Consider the following 23,257-nt stretch of genomic DNA (forward strand, 5'->3'; position numbering starts at 1 on the left):
ATTAGAATTGTGATAACATTTTATTTTACTTAATCTGCTCTGGATGTGGTCTGTCCTTCTGTATATCCACCTCCTGACCCCCCTACGAGATTCCCTGGAAAAATTAAGTTATTTTTTTCCTTAATACCTAAAAGCATTTCATCATAAATTAATTACACAGGTTAATCCAATTGAGACGGAGTCTTATTTTCAAATGCAACAATTTTATTGTGTTATATTTATAATAAAGATAAAGAAATTATTTAACATCACAGAGCAGAGCCACACCCCTGGGGATCCAGTTCTTTGGAGGAAACACGGTTTTAAGATCCACAGCTGCAATATGGTTCAAGTCTGTTCTTACTGGCTTCTTGTAAATTGGAGCTGAATAGTTCTGTTGATCCCTCACTCCTGCAACATAAAGCAAAAAAAGTGTTCTCAAAAGGAGCAGCAGCTGGTAAAACTGCCTGTTCATCACACATCTTAAGTGGTACTACTTCAAGTTTCTGAAATACTAGCATCGGCATGGTGCCACAGAGACATCCAGCTGTGTTTAACAACATCTGTTTTCATGCAGAGTAATTGCTGAAATAACTCGAATTAGGACAATATTGTTATAGTTCCTCTTTTAACATAGTTGTTTTATCAGAGATTTGGCACCCCTTTGTCTGCGAGTCATTATGAAAAAATAACTGGATGTTTTCTGTTAATCAAATCTTCAGTGAGTCTTTATAGGTGATGGTCGAGAGATCAAGAAGGCAGGACTTTTGTAATCTGCACATATTCAGCCTCTTATAACATGGATCTCTGTCGGGAACCAGCCTCCTTGTAAGAAATGGAAACTAGTGTAAACAAACTCTTCCATGTGCCCCTGCAGCTTCATTTACCTCAAAGGCAGGTTTCCATGGAAAAAAAAAAGTACGACTAGCTCCATATACAGTGATTGGATACATTAAAACCTCTAACATAATTGTCAGATCATAGTTTAGGCAAGCATTAAAAGAAAATCCTGGTGTAGAAAAGGGGAAAACTGGGAAATACTTAAAATGTGTCCAGATGGTGACATAGACTTAAACAAAACTCAACATTTTAGGTTACTGTTTTCTGATGTTTCTTGGCACAGAAAGTGTTAACCTTGATTAAAAAAAGGATAAACAGCCCTCTCACAACAGCCATTTTTATGTCATCATAATCAAATTTATATCTTGAAATGTTTCCTATATTTTCAGACGTTTCATGTTGGGGACAATTTCTATAACTTAAAATTACCCTGTTAAATTGTTCTTCTGAGATCTAGAATGTTAGTGTCTCTATTGAGACATAAATGTGAACAGAATTGACTTTAATGTTTTGCTGTGTCGTATGATGGCCTTGGCTATAGAATCTAAGAGAACATGCAACATCATAGAGACAGAGGAACACACAAGACAGGTCAAGGATAAGAACGAGAAGACATGGGCATCCACTAAACTGACAGGCTGTTTAAGGAGAGCATTAATCAGAGAGACAGCCAAGGGCCCCATGGTAATTCAGACATCAACATCACAGGTGGGATATTCTGTTACCATGACAACTATAAAACCTGTGTTCGTCAAAAAGCCTTTCTAAAAGGCTGCAAAAGAGAAACTATTGTAAAGAGAGAAAACCATGAGAAACCCTCTGCAGTTTTCCACAGGGAGTGTAGAAAAGAAGAAAGGTGTTGTGGCCAGGAACTTTCACCACTGCGGAGAAAATTTTAATTTAAACTGTTAACATGCACAACATTTTATGATTTAATTCAAATAAATTTGAACTAGATGTTTGTGTGGATGCAAAATGATCTGATCATGGCACATGTTTACATGTGGCATGCTTGATTTAGATTAGGAGCACCGCCGAAATGTAGAGCTGTCCAACTCCCCCTATAGACAACAGAACTAGTTGTGCTTCTGCCTGTGCTGTAAAACAATAAAACAAACAGAACGGTGTTGATTCTGAGTGCCCAGAATGATGGATGAATGGTAGAGGTGTTATTGTTTTCCATAATTAAGCGAGTTTAACGAGTTTAATGTTGCTTTAGACCAGTCGTATCCCCATGTTCATGTATTGCCACCAAAGGCAGAAATGTAGGCACACATACGCAGTCACTTCAGTTTGCCACAGTCAAAGAGACTTGATCCAAACAAGTGTCTACAAGCAGGCTCTTCAGATTTATAATCAGTGTAATCTACCCATCTCATTTGCTATACAGTTGAATTCCTATCAAGCTAAATCCTATCAGAATATTCCTGATTAGTGAATTGAATTAAGTATTTTCATTCCAATTGGCCCTTTATTCTGCATACTTCTGTCAGTATAAAACTGCTTACTAAGTATAACCCTGAGCACACTATCCCTATGATAAAACACGGTCATGGCGGCATCATGCTGTGGAATTTTGTTTTATAATCTTTTTAGCAGAGACGATGAAGCTTTTCAGGTTCAATGGAAGAAAATAAAAAAAAAAAACATTAAAAACAGCAACATTAGAATCGAAGCAGAGGCTCAACATCCAATCAGACAACAATCCCAAACATAAAACCCGGGGTACAGCTTGATCGTCGGGTATTAGAAGGGTCCAGTCAAATTCCATTATTTATTTTCTAAATCCGGACCTTAAGTGTCACAAATAAATTACCGTATATAGTTGTATCATGACATATCTTTAAAATTTACACCCAAGGAAAGTTCATCACAAAACCCATCCTAATTATGGTGATGTAATAAAACAAAATTATGACCCTTATAGTTATCCCTACTCTTCTGATCAGTTTACAACATTTCATGGCAGTGTAAAGTTTGCTTTATGCCCTTCCAGCTCTGCTCATTGCATAATGATTTTTAGGTAACTGATGTTAGTGTTAAAGCCAGGAGCAAAGGGCTGGCTGCAGATCATTGTAAAAGAAATGATACTATATCTTGCTGCAAATCAGTACACTCTGGCCTTATCTTGCACAAACTGGGGGAAATGTATTTCCTACAAGCATAAAATTTAAGTCTTTGTGACATTTAAATCATTCATGTATCCAGTGACTCTGTGGGATAAACACCTTAAGGGGCAGTGAGACTTTAAGATCATCTTAAATTGGGCAGGATTAAAGCTTATCCTTTCATATTGTATGCTTTTTTTTCATGAGAAACCTTACCATTATTCTCTGCGTACATCCTGATCACCGGCATCGTCTCAAAGAGAACCTTTGGCTTTGAGTCTACAAGTCTGCAGTTGCGGCGGTCCCAGCCGGCCCCCTCCAGGTAGAGACCATACACATACACCCCCTCTCCAGGCGGGTTGTTGATGTCATCCTTCATCCACCTGGTTACCTCGTTACGCAGCACCATGCGGTCCAAGGCCCAGCCTTTGTTGGCTCGAGTAATCTCCTGAGAGTAAATGTACAAATCTTCAGGTTAAGGTCACAATGTTACCACTACAACACAGCAGTACATAAAAGGGGGCAGAGACACAGCACCCTTTTTTTGTTTTTTATAATCCAAAAAAAGGTTAAAACAACAAGATGATGTCCCTGTGGTTGAAGACATTTCGCTCATTATTTTGGAATAACGTCCGATAACAGGGCTGTATAAAAGTAAAAAAAGTAGGATGTAAAAATAAATAATGTGAAAATCTGCTGTTTTCATCACTTTGTACACAAACTGATGATCTTAGCAAGGAGGTGACATTGCCAGAGCTGCAGTTCAAGCAGACAGTTTTCTTTAAAAGCTAAAAAAGGGAATTCTTGTGGCTGTTACAAAGTCTTCAAATCTACCCACAATAAAAATGAGACCGCTTCATCATCCATACTTTCTGTCTCTAAAGAGCTGGGATTTTTCCTCAGTGCAAAATGGGGGGAAAAAAGCTGACAGACACTGAAACCTGACATAAATACTAAAATGACTCCAAGTTACTCCCACTGCAACCTTAAAGAGCAAAACAAATTGGTTTGCATCAAAAAAAAAAAAACAAGCTAAAGATGGATTTGCTACAAAAAAAAGCTCTACTTCTCAGTTAATTTATATGCAGGTCATTTCAGCAGCTTTTCATTATGGAAATCTATTGTTTTGGTCATTTGAATATCTTTGTGTTCAACACTATCATTATTCAAAACCAAAAATAAAGGTTAAAGTTTCCCATTTTTCGATGGAGTTAAAGAGCTTTAAAAAAAACAGAAATCCTAATTTTTATATTTTTCTCTAAATTTAACTGGATATTTTTAACCTGGTTTATTTTCTTATAGCACCAGTGGCTTTGAAATCTCAAGAGATCAATGATGAAATATCATCTAAAAATCAAGGATAATAAATGTTTTAAAGGGCTCAAACATGCTGAAAAAGAAGTGGGAACAATACATAGGTGTGGGTAGACCAGCATGTTGTTGAATTGAGGCAAGCCTATAGTTTCAAAAAGCCAAAGGAAAGGATTGGTCTGATAGATTAAGGAATAAGATTTCAAAGCAGCTCCTGTTAAACCAATACAATAACTTAGCCTATTAGGTATGATCTGAAGTCACTTCCTGTGGCAAATTGATCTCTTTCCATCAGAGTATAGTTTGTCCCTCTGAGAAGAGCTGAAAACTGAATCAAATTCATCAAGAGTGCGTTTTTCTATATGGATCAGCAGTTAGCAGCTCAGACACCTCTTTAAAAACAATAGGAAAAAAAAATTGCATATACCAAGCACAGAAGTTCATTTTCTTCTTTCTTCACAAAATGAAATCAATTCTATTTTCGTCTCGTGTGGTTAAAATTGCAGATTGCAAATATGTTAACACAGTTAATACAGTGAAAAATTGAAGGAAGCTTGCTTTAAAGCCAGTGTTTCATACGTCTGTACAGTGATCTTTTATGTGTGGCAACATGGAGGACTTCATAAAAGACAACAACTGTGTTCCTTTTATTCAAGCAACTTAATTCTTTTCCCAGATTTGATAGCTTTTTATTTGATCTTAAGATTTATGTTTTTCGTTTCCAATCTGAATCTTGGATTTAGAACTGCTTTAGTGAGGAGAGAGATACTGATGCCTTCTAACATGAGGGCAAGCCTCTAAATGTGGCTCCATTAAAATTAAACATTTAAATTATTTCTCTCCTGTACTCATTTGCCCTACATTAAGATAAATTAGTGTTTATACTGGCCGGTCAGTGATTGTGTGTCCACTTGTGTGTGTTGTTGTGGTTGTGTGCCTGCCTGCCCCTGTGTGCGCCATCTGGTCTCCTCTCTAGCAGAGAGTATTGGGTAGCCAGATTGAGGCCATGTGTACCTGTTTCATTGCTGTCAGGAAGCCCTGCGGGTTGAAAAAGCCCGTCATCCAGAAGCAGTTAGGTCGGCCCTCAAATATCCAACCCTGGAACTGGTGGTTCCGCTCAAGCAGCTCTGTGAACCAGAACCCCAGGGTGCTGGAGGCCCATGATGCCTGCAAGGAAAACAAACAAAAACAAAAACATAGTCTAAATATTCTTTTGATGTATGAAACACTGTCACAGAGGAGAACAGACAAAATGGGGACAATGCAGACTTCAGCCAGGATGCCTATCAAAAATGCTCTAATTTTCCCTTTGATTCGCTAATTGAACAATATTTGGTAAAGCATTTAATTTGTGAGATAGGTGGACATATTCTCTGTAGCAACTGTGTTTTTTTTAAACTCTGATCAAGTCTCAGCATGTTTGGCTCTCATATTTCTTCTTTTAAATTTATTTAAAACATGAATGTTCAGATTTTGTAGAAGGAAAAAAGGGGAACTGGCTTCGTTATGGGTTGCAAGCATAAATCCTATGCAGACTGATAAGGTGCTGCTGTCTTACAAATTGTAGATTGGATCTGAATTCATTTCCTGCCTCCTAATATAAGTCACTGCAACACTCTTGGATTATAATGAAGGAAGTAGGATCAGCATGAATATTTCCCGTTACTTTGGTTTAAACAAAACTAAAAACCAAAATGGAACCCTAAAAAATCAAAGTGAAGGAATCATCTAAATCCATGTGGACAAAACACAGTGAAAAGGAAAAGGTTGTAAAAGTTATTAGATAAATGCTTTGAGTGGGATGAGTAACAGGCTAAGGTACATGAATTTTGTGGAAAGCTGACCTTCCAGCGTGCAGGAATGCGAGCATCAAACATGCAGTCCAGAGCATCACGCAGGTTCTCGCTCATGATGATCGTCCCATCGAAGGCCAGCCTGAGGTCCATTAGAGTGTTTCGGACTAGAGCTATGACCTGTTGCATCTGATAAATCTCCTGGAGGAGGAAGATGTTAATGGGTTGAAAGGGACCCATCTTCTGAAGACGCTCCTGTACCTGATTTAAAATGAACACATTTAAATTACTGTACGTCGTGACCCTTCTGCCCTTTGACGATTCCAAGAATTTACCTCTGTGAAACTATCAGATTAACTTCAATTTAACATTTTAAATAACCTTACAGACATTTTCAAATATTAATATGCAGAGACAGAATAATTTGTTTATTGTAAAAACATGGTTCAGTTACCTATATGCTAGAGACAGGATTCATAGATGATAAACATGCCAAAGAAACCACCTTTAAATGGTTCTGCAAATATTTCATTGAGGGTGCCAAAAAAAAAAAAAAAAAAACCTACAAAGAGGCCACCACAGGAATGGGCAGACTCATGGATTAATGGACAGACAGGTAAATGACAGAATCAGATTGAAAATGGATGCATGAACAGCAAGATGAATAGAAGGATGGAAATGGATGATGGATAAGAATGTCTCACCAGAAAAGGAGATGGGTAGAAGGATTGAAGAATGGAAAGACAAAGGATTATCTTTGCTTTTATTCTGCTTTCAGTTTTCTTTGAATTTATTGTCAGATTCATGTGAAGCACTTTGATGTGTCCTTGCATTGAATTGAGCTATAGAAATAAATGTGCCTTGCCTTGTTAGAGATGAATGAACCATAAAAGAAATAATGGAAGAATAACAGAAAAAACAAAACAAAACTAGGAAAGATGCAAAAATGGAAACACACCACTTTTGAGAATTAAGAAATACATCTTAATTCTCATAATTTAAGATCATTCCAGATGGTCTAAAATCCCTGTTTGCCTTTAATTTCAGTGTAAATAACTTTCCAACTTCTGAATCTTGACCAGAAAGGTCTCTAATCACCTGGCAATTCTACATCTGCCTGTTTCTCTTTTTGGTCTTTTTTATTTTTGCTTTTATCTCATCCATCCTCACTCATCCTCATACCTAAAGAAAACAACAAATTAACTCAAACAGGCTGTTCATCAGCTGATCAAATGTTTAAGAGCACAGCTCAAAAAACCCTGAAACCTCCTAAAACAGAAATTCAATTGTCAAAAACTGACTCTAGCTTCACCATTATCAGCTGGCACCTTGGCATGCCATTAATACTGGAAGCCATCAAGACCATTAAAGTTAGACTTTCTCTTGTCAGTAAATAAGTCTTTCTTCCACCTTTGAATCTCTAGTGTTTGGGCAGTTTTGTGGCATTGAAGGAGATGTGACCTTTGAAGACTTTCCTATGTGGGTGCTCTCTGATGGCTACAGTTAGCACCGGTAATGGCCTTAATGGTTTGTGTCTTGATAGACAGCCATTCCAACACTCCCCCTTAGTGTCACTTGAGATATGTTGGGGTCTAAAGCTTGACTTTTTTTGCTCCATAACCCTGAGGATCTTTGAAGAAATGACTGCCTTACTGCGTTCAACCTCAGCAGTGATGGTATGTTGTGACACGCTTGTTTATGCAGCTTAACAGTCCCACATTGTTCAAAGACGGTGAGCTTTATTGCATATGCAGATTAAGAGATCTTCAAAATGTGTTTACCTGACAGGAAATGAAATGGTATTAATTTTATTTTGCATCGATTTTGGCTTTTAAAAGCTGTCTTAGACTTTTAATCAGCTGATAAACAGCCTATTTGAGTTTATTGTTGTTCTGAATAAATTGCCTCACGACTTTTGCCCACTTTTTTTTTTAAGCTACTCCTTTTTTCTTAAAGGTATAGAGGATGGTCTTTTATTTCCAGGTGGATCCTCTAAATACGTGGACCTTCTAATTTTTAATCATTCTGGTGATATGTTTACATAAGGCTCGTATTCTTTTTCTGTGCATGCGCACTTTCAGGTGTATGTCTGTGGTGTGCAACAGTTTCAGGCAGTCATTGAAGCTCACCGCGGTCCTTGAAAATGGCCGAGGGTCATAAGAAAAAAGTTACTAAGAAGTGTATGAGAAGAAAATAAAGGCCTCAGATGACCCAGATATATCCTGGAATGCTTTGCGCGGAGAGCTCTGGACACCCAACTGAGAGAATCAAAAAGGCAGAACTTAAGTATGCAGCACACTTTTTAGATATGTAATGGGAAGAGAATTTAAAATATTTTCCTTCCCCTTCACAATTATGTATTCCTTTGTGTTGGTCTGTCTTGATACAATGTGTTGAGGTTTTAGTTGTAATCTGACAGATGTAAAATATTCATCTAGGTGTATGAATGTTTCAGTAAGACATTGTATCTAAAGGCTAACTACAGCTAAGATCAAATGTTTCATTTAAAAATATGACAAAAAACTTAATGAGTTAAACAGAAACAAAGATTGGTTTTACAATTTTTGGCAACATATATGAGTCTATTAAAAAATAGCTTTCTCAGGTAGAGATATTGTTCTTTCCACTGCTACATTTCTTCAAACTTTACATTAAAAAAAATTACTTTTAAAGCTTGTCAACACCAGCCTTTCTCTGCATTTTGTTCCCCATTTGTACTTCTTCCCCATGTAAGCAAATTCACAGGGAAGTGAGAGTGTGAGAGATATGGTGTGATGGTAAGTGACAGAAAAGCTTTGCACCTTGCTTCAGAGCCATAATCTCACCTCAACTTTTTTTTTGACAGAGGAGAAGAGGGACTTGTGAAAAAAAACAAGGTTTTAGCCGGATCCAGCTGTATTCACACCACCTATTCCTGTCTGCACCACAATAGACACTCATCCCCGCTCATGTCGTGAAAGGAACAGTGAACACTATGCCTAACCTCAGTCGTGTGCCTCAGGCTATTCGCAGTGAAACACAAACATACTTCAAATGGTACGTAGTCAGGAGAGTTTCTCCAGCATGTCGTCAGCCAGTCTGGACACCGCAGCCTCTCTGGTCTCGCTTCCTCTTGATGAGCTGTGTTTTGGCTGAATATTGAGAATGGCATCCAGCACATCTTTAGCCTGTTTACTCTAAAAGGTTATGTCTGCAATTGGGTGGACACCAAACACATCAGGTGTGTCATAGGCTGGAAGACCCTGTAAAATACAGAAATTAGTTAGAATACATATAAGTTTTCCATCTACTCTGTGAGAAACCCAAATTCCCTACCTTCACACCCTGATCTGTGTCAGTGCAACACTGCATCTGTCTGTACCACCATTAGTTTGAATGTGTATTATTTTCTCCCAAAATAAACATTTATTTGGTGCCTTTAACATATTAAGAACTCACCAAACTTTACAGAAAATTGTCTCTGGTGTGAAATTTATGTATTTAATGTAATTAGAAATGGGTGTGGCCAAACCCCTTAACAGCACCCCCTAAAGTGAGACTGGGATGGTAAGTGGGATTACATTGGTAGATCTCCCCAAATTGAAAAAGAGTCTCTTGGAGGGAAAACCCACAGGAAGTAAGACAAAGATGCCATTTCCTCTTATTTAATCATGTTGTATCTTAGGGAACTTTTCCTAGAGCTTCAGAGATACAAACTTCAATAGACTTTAGGCATTGGGGATCAAAAGTAATTAGAGGGATTTTTCTACATCAAGCATATGGGCGTGCCTAAGCCTCAAGTCAGTCTTTTTGCCATAAAACAAAAGGTGAGCACCAACGCCATGCTTTGACTAAGAGTTATAAAATTTGGCACACAGGTGTGACTCATCATAACTTACAAAAACGTCCTTTGGTGTCATGATCCAAACCCCACAGGACGCAGGCTATTTTGAGTCAAAGCCATATATTATTAACCTCTTGTATCTGAGCAACCTCCTCCTAGAGTTTTAGAATTACATACTTCTACCTGAATGAGCCAAGACTTAATGCATTACTGATCAAAAGTTATCAAAAGATTTTTGCTGCAACAAAACATGTGGGCGTGGCCAAACCAAAATTCCCATTTCTCACCACAGGACAAAAATGAAGCTGCCCCAGGCCATGCTTTTATTGAAGATTAGGACATTTTTTTACACCTGTTTAACCAACAAGAACACACAAAAAGTCTCTTTGAGCAATGGTCCAAACTGAATAGGAACTCAGCCAATTTTGGTTCATCCTATTTTTTTATCCCTGCTTTTATTGTCATTACATTGTCACAAGTAGAGAGCAACAAAATGGGATTTGACATATATTCCTGACAAATTTAAGCCATAGAATGAGTTTTTGCCTCACTGCTATCAAGATAAGATGGAGATTACAATTACAATGGCTGCCAAAAGCTTAGATACACTTATTTTTTTAATTGTAATAACACTGTCACAAGTACAGAGCAAAGAATTGAACTCTCTGCATTTAACTCATCCCCTTGGGGAGCAGTGGGCTGCCATTGTGCGGTGCCAGGGGGCAGTGTGGGGCTAAAGGTGTTTGTTCAGGGACCCAGAGTAGCAGTTTGTTGGAGTTGAACTCAGAACCTCTGAATTCCAAGCGCAATGCCCTAACCACTAGGCCGCAACTCCACACCCGATTGTGCCCTTATCTCTTAGTTAAGAATAGGAATTTTGGAAGCTTGGATTTGGGCCACATTGGCGTTGGCATGGAGGCAGTGTTGCATGGCTCCCTCAGTCACGATAGGCAGAGAGGCGATGAGCTGCGTGGGACTCCCAAGGCCGCCTGGGACTTTAATTTATTTTTGTTTTCCTTTTTGTCTTTATTGGAAATGTCTTCTGCCTAATTCTATCCAAATGTACAAACACTTATGTCTGTGCCCAGCTTTGGGAGCAGTGGTCACTGAGTGTGATATCAGCTACACATGGTGTCACAAGCTGCTCTTCTGTCACCTTCTGATGAGGATACATAGAGTGTAACACATGGATAAGTCACGCTACCACTAGTGCAGAATGCTGGATTGCCCCTGACTAACTTGAAGGAAATGCTTGTGAAGTGATAGGATCTCTTCCTAAGTTATCACAAACAGTCTAATATGTGGAGTTGGCACCCATCCAATCATCAGGTTTGTGGAGATGAGCAGCACAGCTATCCAAGTGCCAGTAGGGAAACAAGTGCTCTGAGAGTATTGAAGAGATGCACTGACTCTCTGATAGGACCAATCAATACCAATTTTCCAGCTGGCCTCATATGATAAATTACTGCCTTTGCTGAGTCAGCTTTTATTCACCAACATGAAATAAACCCCAGGGAAAAACATTTTGTCTGGTTGCATAAGATCTGATTAGCTTAAAATTACAGACATTGAAAAAAGAATGAAATAAATTGTGTACATCTCTAGATTGAATATTCTGAACACAACATTTTTACACATACCTGTTTTCCTTTCTGCTTAATTGAATTTAGATATGCACACAAGAATAAATACTATGCTGAGTACAAATATGCAAATTACCTTTGCATATTTGTTAGAAAAATTTCTCTTGTGTTTGTATTTGAGAGATAACACAGCCAAACGCAGCCTCTGGTTTTCCTGGAAACTTGGTTAAAAATAAAAAGCTTTAGGATTGTTCTGCATCACACAAAAAGAGATTGGGTTTGTAAATAATGTAAAAAAAACAAGGAGAACAATGTATATCTGAGTCTCTATATGTAAGTCATGCTAAAACTTTAGTTATTTGTATGAGAGAAGCAACTTCAGACCTCAGCACCCTTTTAAATTTTCTAATTTAAAGGCTGTAGCTCTTATACTAAGAGAGAGTATAAAATCCTTCACACTGGAGTTTTTTCTTTTTTCAAACACTGTCTGCTTCATCCTCCTCTTACCTGGATGTAACTGAGATAATGTTCCACACTGGAACATTTGGGGATATTGTAGCCCTTGTAGAAATTAAAGGTGGGTTCAAACATTTCATCCCTGAACCAGATCTTGGCATTGGTGTTAAGGAGCTGTTTGTCGTAGTCATCAGTCACACGTCCACCATATTGAATCTCACCGATCACGTATTGAACTGTGTTCCATGAAACACCCTGAGAACAAAGAATATGCATTCCTTTTCAAACAAACAAACAAAACAAAAAAATCTTTTGGAAAAAAATACTTACTTAGTTGGTTTGAGTTAAAAAAATATTTTAATTGAATAGCAGCACTAAGTTCTGTTTAGTAAGTCTAACAGAATCACAAATCTTGACATCATTTGTCCAACATGCTTTGCAAAGGTTCTGCATTTTATTCAGTTTGTGTTTATTGATCCCCACGGTTAGGGATCGGTTGACTGTTAGATGTAGTTAGGGGAGTTTCAAAACTTTAGCTTTTAGTTATGATTATTCATTCTATTGTTGCCATGCAGGTTGGCTTAAAACTCTCTGACAGACCAGTTTAAATTCATGTGAAAATCCTTTTTTGATTCCAGCATTCTATTTGTATCTAATGTTCAAGATGTTTTTCAGAGTGATCCTTTGCAACCCATATAAATCATGGCTTTAGATTATTAGCTTAATTCACCTGCAAGAGCAGGTGAACTTTAACTAATATTCACTGAGATTTACTGTCCCTTATTGCACTGTGTGTGGGGTTGAGAAAAAGAAATATAATGAAACAGAGCAAACTGTTAGCTTAATTACATGTAACAAAGATACTGGAGCCCATTTTCTTTCTTCTTTTTTGCATTTTCTCCCGACACAAATTACAAACTATATAACATATTAAAAGTGGAAAGAGCTTTTGTAGTTATAAATCCTACATTTCTTAAGCAAAATGTGGCATTGGAAAAGAAAGGTGTAGGCTTCTGAAATGTTCTGAGATATTCGGAACAAAATATGTAGCTTATGATAATGTGTGGTCACACTTTAACAGTAGTTTACGATGAACTAAGAAGCTTAAACTTCATAAATGGGAGTCCAAAAATATCCAAAACATTACAGCTATTAATCAGCATTAATTCATAGCATGAAATCCACCCACCTTATCTATGTCCATGTCATCCAGGTGATTCTGGACAAACTGGACAGTGGCATTAAAGTCAGCTTGGTTGAATTCATACGGAATGTTCCATCCTAAAGGACCAAATTTTCTCCTCTCCTGAACTGTACTGTAAAGAAATGCCACAGCATACACCATTGGCTTCCAATGGATCGTGTTAGTGTCATCCAAAAGGTCCTGGTTAATGCCTGTTTAAAGACACATGTGTCAACACATCAACAGCTATAACTTTATGAACAAAATATGTCATTAAGTTGAGTTAATTTGCTAATAAAATGGATTTATTCTTTGCAAGATTTAAGAGCTGAAAACAAGAACACACACTCTCAATTGCCCTTCAGGAGTGAAACTTTATCCTTTCAATATGAGCAAGGAACAGACAGCTCTTTCTAGCATATTAAGTGTTCTACTTTTACCCTTCTACGTTTTGAATAAAAACACAAAGTACAAGTCTCATAAACCTTCCCCATGGCTCATGACACTTGGCCATAAATGCTCTAAATTAAGCAACAAGCATGTGTTTCTTCTGAATTTTTCATCTCCTCATCTGTCGTCCTTCCCCTAGGATATGAAAAGAGTCTAGATCTCTATGCATGCACAGATATTAAATAATACTCTATATTCTGTATACTAATGAATTCATAATACCCTTATCTGCTTTTGATTTTTTCGATTTTGAAAAAAAATGTTTTCCAGCCTTTATTTTCAGGCAAACATAATTGGTCTCCATGTGAGAAGTTTTACTTTAAACAGTTTTTCATCTATATTTGACGGTTAATTTAAATAATGTTTCAATGCAAGATAGACCACTTTGAAGTCTACCTCCATACGTCCTCTTAAGCCCTGCTTTGAGGCCCTGGGGTGGTTCGTTGGTGAACATCATCGACATTTGAAGAAGTGCATTGGGGAAGTGGTTGTGGACCTCTGTGGTGATCCAAAGGCGAAAGCTCTTATTGACATTTTCTGTTTCTGTCACTGTGTCCATCAGTTCATCCATGAAGTCTAGACCCAGATGGCAGTTCTGGAGCAAGACCCATCCACCCTGTAAACAATCGCAAGAACATTGACCAACAAAACCTTGGTGTCATAGGAGTATATTTTCCAAGTCAGTTTCAAGATTGGCAGGAACCATAAAAAACTAGAAATACAGCAGATTTACTGAAACATATAAAAAATCAGCTACTGTACTTCACAGCCCTGACTTACATTAGCCATACTCTGCTGTAGGAGCTTACGGGCATGGACCTCTTGTCCTTGTCCCATAGAGACATATCTGGTCTCAATCTTGTGCTTCTTCCTAAATGCAGTGATTGAGTCAGTAGGATCTGATCCCATTGAAAGGAAGCAGATAAGAGGTGTCCGTGGGTCGGATTCCTCCCACATCTTCTCCAGGTCAAGGATCACCCCTTCAGCATACCTCTCCCCCATTGAATTTTTTATGTATTTACGAGCCTAGGGTGGAGAGCAAAAATCAAATGGTGCAAAGTCAAGGTTTATGTACTGTTAAAAAAGCAAAAATTAAAACATAAGAAGATAACAAACAAACAAAAAACAGAGTAAATAAATTATAAATTGGGAACTGCAGTCATTGCCTGTATTACATTATCTTAAGTTAGTTGTTGGTATTTACAAATATGGTTTTAAATTAAATTATTGGGTATAGTCAGTGTAGCCACACAATTTTCCAGTACGTTTAGCACTTTTTTTCTATCTTAATTTTCCGACTAAGTGATTGCTAATTGATTGATTTTCACTCAATGTTTAATTTAAGACTCTACAAGTTCTCCAAGATTACAGAAGGATAAGATCTTTTTTAACCTGTGCGATGGTTCTGTCGGGACACCAGCAGCGAATAAGGAGCAGCCGCCTAAAACAGTCCAGAGACTGGTCATAGGAGTTGGGAAGCTCCTCCTCCTCCGGGGCTTCTTTATCAAACCAAAGCTTCCAGTGCTTCTCATTATTACTTATCTGGAAGAAATATAGACATAGGGCTATACATCTCACACAGATATATATATATAAGAGCTGCAAATAACAATTATTCTGCAAAGGGATTAATCTGACGGTTATTTTTCCGATTAATCAATTAATAATTGCATAGCCAAAGGTTGCTAAAAGAAAAGGTCCCTCCTGGTGCCTTGTGGGGGTGCCCAGAGCACCCAGAGACCACAAATGCATCAGTGTGTGTGATGAACAGTTGAAACCTCCTTACTAACCGCTTTTTCATCATTCTATCTCTATTCTCCAACTCTGTAGAATCTGTTAGTTCAATCAGTGTAGTCCTGTTTTTCTGACTATGACTGGCTGGATGTGCTCTCTTCATCCTCTGACATGGGAGCTGGCACGGATTCTTCTGCCTGACTGTGTGTTTCCTGGACGGGGCCGCCTTTTACGGTTGCCTTTTGAATCTCTGCTTCTTTCTGTATGTCTGCTTCTGTCTCCTTGAACCACAGTTGGCCTCTGCAGATGGCCGCTCACACTGAGCCTGGTTCTGCTGGAGGTGTCTTCCTGTTAAAATGGAGTTTTTCCTCTCCACTGTCACTACAACCATGCTTAGTGTGAGGGATTGCCTTCGAGTCAATGAGTTGATGCAATCAACTGGTTTTCTTTGATAGAAAACTTTGAATCAATTTGACTGTATGATCTGGTGAACTGTAAAGTGCCTTGAGATGACATGTGTTATAAATTGGCGCAATCAAATTGAATTGAATTAATGGAAACTCAGCAGATGAAAGGTATTTGGGTAAATCTTTCCAAGCTAAAGATTTATGACTAAAATGATTAAGATGTGCATTATGTTTACCTGAGTCAGTATGTCAGAGAACTGGCTGAGTTTGCTGAGCTGCACAAGGTTGAGCCAACTCATGTCCAGAATCCACTTGGCTGGTTTCTTAGGGCAGGCTTTCAGATCCAGAGATGCACCGCCTGTATGATGCAAAAACATACACATACATGTTCACATGAACACAGCCACACATGAGGATCAAGCAAAATGATAAGGTGGATATTTGGCTGAAAGCAATCATTCAAAAAGCAAAAATACATAGAATGTTTACATTGGAAATGATTTTGTATAATAGTCAAGAGAACTGTGTTGAATGGTTTATAGTTGACAGATGGTGAAGCTGCATGCATGTAGCAGAGAGTCTGTTCTGAATCTACTGGTAGCACTATGGACTTTTGTTCTGACAGGAAACAGGGCTACATGTGGGAATAAGGTGCTACAAGTAAAAAACCCATGTTGTGCTGTTAATAGAAATATTATAAAATTGGTTAATGTGACTGCTTATTTCAAGATAAAAAACTATTTACCATGCTGTAAAATATACAAAATATTTAAGATTTTCTTTTACATATTTTTACATTTTTGTTGTACCAATTTTCAACATTTGGCATTTTGAGTATTTTCACCAAGCACAAGATATAAGACCCAGCTGTTTTAAGCTCTTTTTTCAAAGACTTTATGATTTTGTATAGTTTTTTATGTTAAAGTTACAAACTTACAATGTATTTTGGTGCAATGTTATATGATAGATATGCAAAAATATTGGAGAAGTGTTGGTTAAAAGAAAAACTATGCATAATGTTGAAGTAAAAAAAAACAAACAAACAGTGAAAATGGTTTTAATTTTCATTCAGCCGCCCTTTACACTGATGACCTGAATAAATTCCATCATAACTGAATGGATTCAGAACTTAATTTATTACTAAACTTTTCAATTTTTTGTGTCACTTAAGCTCAATATAACTGCATTTGCTTTGTAGGTTTGTTAGAAAACATTAGTGTATTAAACAAAGAGGTCAGGGACAAAGTTAGGGGGAAGTTAAGATTAAAGGTTGTTAGTGAATTCACCTTTAAAAAGATAAGGAAAACAGCACCTGTTTAAAGAGCAGATGGAAATTTAGTGAACAGAAAAGTTATACCTTTAATGAGTGTCTGAAACTCCTCATGTTTGATTTTATTGCTTTGCATTTCGATCTTCAAAGTCAAAAGCAAGGTGAAAAGAAACTTGTGTTCTTCATAAAGACCCCGTGCTGCATAGTGGTACACCTCAAAGGTCATGTACTCTATGATGCTAGCAATCCGCATGCTGGTAATTGGACTTTTGGAGGACCTGTTTAGGTAAAAAAATAAAAGCATAAACGTTAGTTTTTATGTAGTGTCTTTAGTCTTGATTTCCAACTACAGGTGCTGGTCATAAAATTAGAATATCATGAAAAAGTAGATTGATTTCAGTAATTCCATTTAAAAAGTGAAACTTGTATATTATATTCATACATTACATACAAACTCATATATTTCAGATGTTTATTTTGTTTAATTTTGATGATTACAAATGACAACAAATGAAAATCTCAAATTCATCATATCAGAAAATTAGAATATTACTGAAGACCAATAAAAACAAAGGATTTATAGAAATGTTGGCCAACTGAAAAGTATGAACATGAAAAGTATGAGCATGTACAGCACTCAGTATTTAGTTGGGCCTCCTTTGGCCTGTATTACTGCAGCAATGCGGCGTGGCATGGAGTCGATCAGTCTGTGGCACTGCTCAGGTGTTATGATAGCCCAGGTTGCTCTAATAGTGGCTTTTAGCTCTTCTGAATTGTTGGGTCTGGTGTATTGCATCTTCTTCTTCACAATACCCCATAGATTTTCTATGGGGTTAAGGTCAGGAGAGTTTGCTGGCCAATTAAGAACAGGGATACCATGGTCCTTCAACCAGGTACTGGTAGCTTTGGCACTGTGTGCAGGTGCCAAGTCCTGTTGGAAAATGAAATCTGCATCTCCAAAAAGTTGGTCAGCTGCAGGAAGCATGAAGTGCTCTAAAACTTCCTGGTATGTGGCTGCGTTGACCCTGGACCTCAGAAAACACAATGGACCAACACCAGCAGATGACATGGCCCCCCAAACCATCACTGACTGTGGAAACTTTACACTGGACTTCAAGCAACGTGGATGAAGTGCCTCTCTTCTTTTCCTCCAGACTCTGGGACCTTGATTTCCAAAGGAAATGCAAAATTTACTTTCATCAGAGAACATGACTTTGGACCACTCACCAGCAGTCCAGTCCTGTTTCTCTTTAGCCCAGGCAAGACGCTTCTGACGCTGTCTGTGGTTCAAGAGTGGCTTGACACAAGGAATGCGACAGCAGAAACCCATGTCTTTCATACGTCTGTGTGTGGTGGTTCTTGAAGCACTCACTCCAGCTGCAGTCCACTCTTTGTGAATCTCCCCCACATTTTTGAATGGGTTTTGTTTCACAATCCTCTCCAGGGTGCGGTTATCTCTCTTGCTTGTACACTTTTTTCGACCACATCTTTTCCTTCCCTTCGCCTCTCTATTAATGTGCTTGGACACTGAGCTCTGTGAACAGCCAGCCTCTTTAGCGATGACCTTTTGTGTCTTGCCCTCCTTGTGCAAGGTGTCGATGGTCGTCTTTTGGACAACTGTCAAGTCAGCAGTCTTCCCCATGATTGTGTAGCCTATAGAACTAGACTGAAAGACCATTTAAAGGCTTTTGCAGGTGGTTTGAGTTAATTAGCTGATTAGAGTGTGGCACCAGGGGCCATCAATTTTGAACCTTTTCACAATATTCTAATTTTCTGATATGATGAATTTGAGATTTTCATTTGTTGTCATTTGTAATCATCAAAATTAAACAAAATAAACATCTGAAATATATGAGTTTGTATGTAATGTATGAATATAATATACAAGTTTCACTTTTTAAATGGAATTACTGAAATCAATCTACTTTTTCATGATATTCTAATTTTATGACCAGCACCTGTACAGTGTAAAAATATTTAACTCTCAAAGATCAACTTTCTAAAAATCAAATAGAAACTAGAGATCAGAGTTTAGTCTGCACATACTTCTGGACAAACATTTCAGCCTGTGAGGCTTCATCTGAGGAATAAATTACTCAAACTTACAAATCTCTTTGCCAGTGTGGTTGATTGCATTTTAAGATAAGTAATGCTTTGAAAAAGATAAAAAATAACAAATGGTAATTTTACCACAAAATATAAAGAACATGAGACTTGATCAAGTTTGATTTGGAAACAAACAACTTTAAACACTATTGCTGTATTATCTATTTTAACCTAAATAAACATATATATGAATGTATACATGAATATAGTTAAAATACATAGAACACAACATCAAAACATAAAATGTAGTAACAAAGTTTTTTCTAATATAATGATTACATGACAAGTTTTTGTGGATGTTGCCACAAAGCTAGTTTAATAATATTTGAGTTTCTATAAGCTATGTTTATGTTAGGTGAAACTACGTATGTACTGCTTTACAAAATGGTCATGTCATACAATAATATGGTGATGTCATAAGTACTAGTATATCTCACCTTGCAAGAGAAAGGTCAAAAAGTCCCAGGAACTGCCTCAATGAGGTCTGGTACATGACATTTATGTTACTCATTTCAGTGATAAGGAAATACAGGATGCTGCCCCTAGTGGCCACTAAAATAACACAGAAACAAACAAAAGCACAAACTTTTAAAAAGAAGGCAAACAACATAATGATACATTTATTTTTCATTTAGAAGAAACTATTTAATAATATAATATGTTTAATTACATTTAATTTAAGAAAAATCTGAATTTCTTTTTTTACATACATTCGTATTCTATCACGCCTTAGAAAATACCCTATCAAGACACATTTGCTGCAATTACAACAACATTTCTTTTGGTAGCGCTGAGCTAAGGAGACTGAGGTCTATGTTAATTTTTTATAAAATAGTATATTGGAAAGAGAGCCTCTTTGGACCACAATTAACAAATCCTGTCACAGATGTGAAAATGGATGTTGGTCTGCACCTTGATTGAGCCTTTGTACCTCATGAAAATGTTAGTCCTCAAAAACCCCAAGCAATATGCTCTGTTTTTGTAATTTTGTAGTCTGTGAAACATGTCTAGCCAAGAATAGCAAATATGTATTTTAAAACCTAATGACACTAAAGCTTAATTTTTTAAGAGTTTAACATTAGATCGATCACACTTAGGACATCAGAAGGGCATCATTAAAACTTTTCTCCGTTGCTGTCGCCATCTTACTGTCATGCTAGCACAAAAGCAGAAAGGAAACGGGGTTAACACATGGTAAAGTATTGCCTCCCGCACTGTGATTGGTCCTGCCAGATCTGGCCAGAGCCAAATTCAGTCATGGATTCTTAGATTTAAATTCAAATCAAAGCTTGGAATATTTTCCATATCCTTAGACTGCTTTAAATTTTCCCATAACATTACTCATAATTTGGACTCTACTGTGTTTTTTGTTCACTAAAGTCCCCTTCCAAACCTTTGTGGTCTGTAAAAAAAAAAAACAATTGTTTATATACTGAGATTAAATACACAAAAACTTCTACTCTCTTTTATAAGATATATGACTTTTACATGTAGGTATTGGCACTACATTTTATTTGATACATGCAGTGATACAGTAGAGTGAATACAAATGGAAGTTGAAGCTTTCTGGTCCTTGCAAAATAATTGCAACCCTGTTCCATTTTTTTCCATCTACATAATAATCTACTTTGAATTTCATAACTTTGAAAAAAAAGAATCATCACATTCAAGTTTACAAAAATCAACAACAAACAATAATGCTGCTACATAATTGGCCCATCTATTTTGGGTCGGTCTGAAATGATTGGAGCAGAGCAGGACAAGAACAATTATCATGTGTTTGTGAATTGCATGAACATTGCATGCTGGCAAGGTTGTTAAAATTTAGAAAAATGTAGGTTAATTTTATATATATATATATATATATATATATATATATATATATATATATATATATATATATATATATATATATATAATGAAGTTAACATAAGAACTAAATTCTGTCTCAGAGCCTACCTGGTCGGTATTCCTCCCGAGCAGCATTTATCTGAACTTCGGTTTCTGCAGCGATCTGCAGCTTCTGAGTGACCTCCTCAGCTGTTTGCTTTGTGTTCTTAAGGACATCAATCAGGCTGTCATCATCCACTAGGGAACCATAAAAAAATACAAATTTAAAATAGATCACTAGCTGTATTAGATGTATTCAAAGTTAAAATCTCTTTAATTTATAACAATATTGATAATTAAAACATGAATCTGATGAAATAAGTGAAATTATACTTTGCACCTATACAGATACATGCAGAACTGCACTTAAAGCTGATCTGTTAACTGGGCTCAGCCTGTTGTCTCTAACATGAGAAGGGCAGGTGGTGCCTTCATGAACATCCTTAAAACATACAAACACTAGGAGGAGATTATGCAAATTTTATTAATTAGCACCTGCAATGTGATTTATCAACCTCTAACTTTTTGCAGGTGCAGTTTCTGCATCTAAGGTTAGTACTTCTAAAAGACAGCTACAAACTCAAAAATAGAACAGGTATTTGTATTGTCAGAAACGGAAATTATAAAGACACGCTGTCTACTGAGCAAAGCTATTGGGAAAGAAAAGTGTTGCAACACAGTAGATTAATTATTTCTGCATGTCATCGCAGTTAGTGGCTCTCCTAGACTCATTTTTTGGCTGAGTTGTCAAGCAGTGCCAGACTAATTTTACAGGGTGGGGACCATACTGGATTGATACGTTGCCTTGCACCTGTCTGTGCATACTTGTAATCACTGTCATTAGATTAAGTGCAAAAGTAGCTTGCAAGTCAAATGGAAATGATTTATGTAATGAAACATAGTACTGAATAAAGAAACTCTTTTTCCACAGATGATTTGTTATTTCTCTGGATTAGTCAGAGTAAAAATTGTTATTATAATAAATACAAAACAGCTTTTCTCTGCTTTTCACTTCCTTGTGGCTGCTGTTCACACAGCTGTGATGCAGATAAACCCCGGCAGCAGCGACTACTGTTACACATCTTTCTTGTTATTCTGACCATGCATTTGGAGGAACATTATTAAGAAGATATGTAGAATCAAAGTTTTGTCCTCTGTTTTTCTGTTATGCAGATATTGAACAGTTTTGGGGGGATTTTTTGATAACCATTGCTAACAAACTAATACTTTTCCCTTTCATGTTAGTAGGGTGTCCAGAAAGATGATGTGACTAATGTTTCTGAGGGACACATCATTTTAGAAATAAAAAAAAACAGTGCTCAGGACTGGTTGCAACAGTTGGAATGATCCAGATGCCAGAGTTTATTCTACCATACTACTGCCTCCAGACCATTTTATAGATATCATAGGTCATTATTTTTTATTTTTCATATCACTTAATAGGAACAGAGAATGTCCTTTTTTTTCCTTCCCTGTCTGCATCTTTTCATCATGCGATCTGTGCACAGTGTCAAATTGCTACTACCTTTTGGAAATGCAAAATATATCCACTCTTCCTCTAGCAAGTGCAAAACCCTTATTGAAATAGGGCGCGCCACCCCACATCTTTGGAAGCAGTTATAGTAAATCATTGCAACTCACTTGTTAATTGCACAACATTTTTTTTCTTTTTGCACAACCAGCTTATCGCTCTTTATTCAGAGTCTTAGTAAAGGTCTTAAATCTCCCTTCTCTGTTACAGTACCGACAATTATAAACATCTTCCCAGTTTACATCTATAATTCTTTTATAGCATGGATTTTTCTTTGCTCCATTTACTTTAGGATAAAATCTTAAAATATGAGTTTGAAATGCATTTTTACCAGTGTGCTAGTTACAGTAGTCTGTACAAAAGGTTGTCTTCAAGTTCCTTCATTTTTCTCTTGTTACAGGTCACATCTTCCAACAGGTAAGTTCTTTCCTTCTCCATTTGCTAGAGTTATAAAAACACAACACAGAAGAACATGTAGATATAAGTTATAAAACGGTGACTGGGAAACAGGCATAGAGTCATCAAACAGTGTGGGCTTTCTTACAATACTGAATGCTCTATAATTGTGTTTCTGTTATTTTTTGATTATGCACATCTGCTAGCTTTTTATTCTAAAAAATCTATAATATTACAGCAGCAAATTATCAAAGTTTTTCAAAAGCCTGTTTAAAAGCTCCAAATGAGGCTTCAGATCGTACAGCGACAATTGCGCTGTCATTGTTTTACAGGCAGAATTTGCATTTGCTGAATCCTGTCTTTTAACTAGTGATTGATATACAGGAATACAGTCATA

General features: G+C 37.0%; 1 protein-coding gene across 1 annotated transcript in view; it reads right to left on the minus strand.

Annotated features, from left to right (window-relative positions):
- Positions 1-238: 238 nt before the first annotated feature.
- Positions 239-23,257, minus strand: part of dnah5 (dynein, axonemal, heavy chain 5) — a 95,232-nt gene continuing 72,213 nt past the window's right edge. The window contains 16 exon segments of the mRNA XM_038297419.1: positions 239-390; positions 3,144-3,375; positions 5,253-5,405; positions 6,083-6,292; positions 9,060-9,081; positions 9,083-9,273; positions 11,945-12,148; positions 13,083-13,288; positions 13,923-14,142; positions 14,307-14,552; positions 14,919-15,068; positions 15,904-16,025; positions 17,025-17,215; positions 19,481-19,595; positions 21,003-21,155; positions 22,815-22,905. Of these exon segments, the coding sequence (XP_038153347.1) occupies positions 239-390; positions 3,144-3,375; positions 5,253-5,405; positions 6,083-6,292; positions 9,060-9,081; positions 9,083-9,273; positions 11,945-12,148; positions 13,083-13,288; positions 13,923-14,142; positions 14,307-14,552; positions 14,919-15,068; positions 15,904-16,025; positions 17,025-17,215; positions 19,481-19,595; positions 21,003-21,155; positions 22,815-22,905 (2,658 nt within the window).

Source organism: Cyprinodon tularosa, unplaced genomic scaffold (genome assembly GCF_016077235.1).
Source record: "Cyprinodon tularosa strain WSP-4 unplaced genomic scaffold, ASM1607723v1 ctg387, whole genome shotgun sequence".
In the NCBI taxonomy this organism is placed as follows: domain Eukaryota; kingdom Metazoa; phylum Chordata; class Actinopteri; order Cyprinodontiformes; family Cyprinodontidae; genus Cyprinodon; species Cyprinodon tularosa.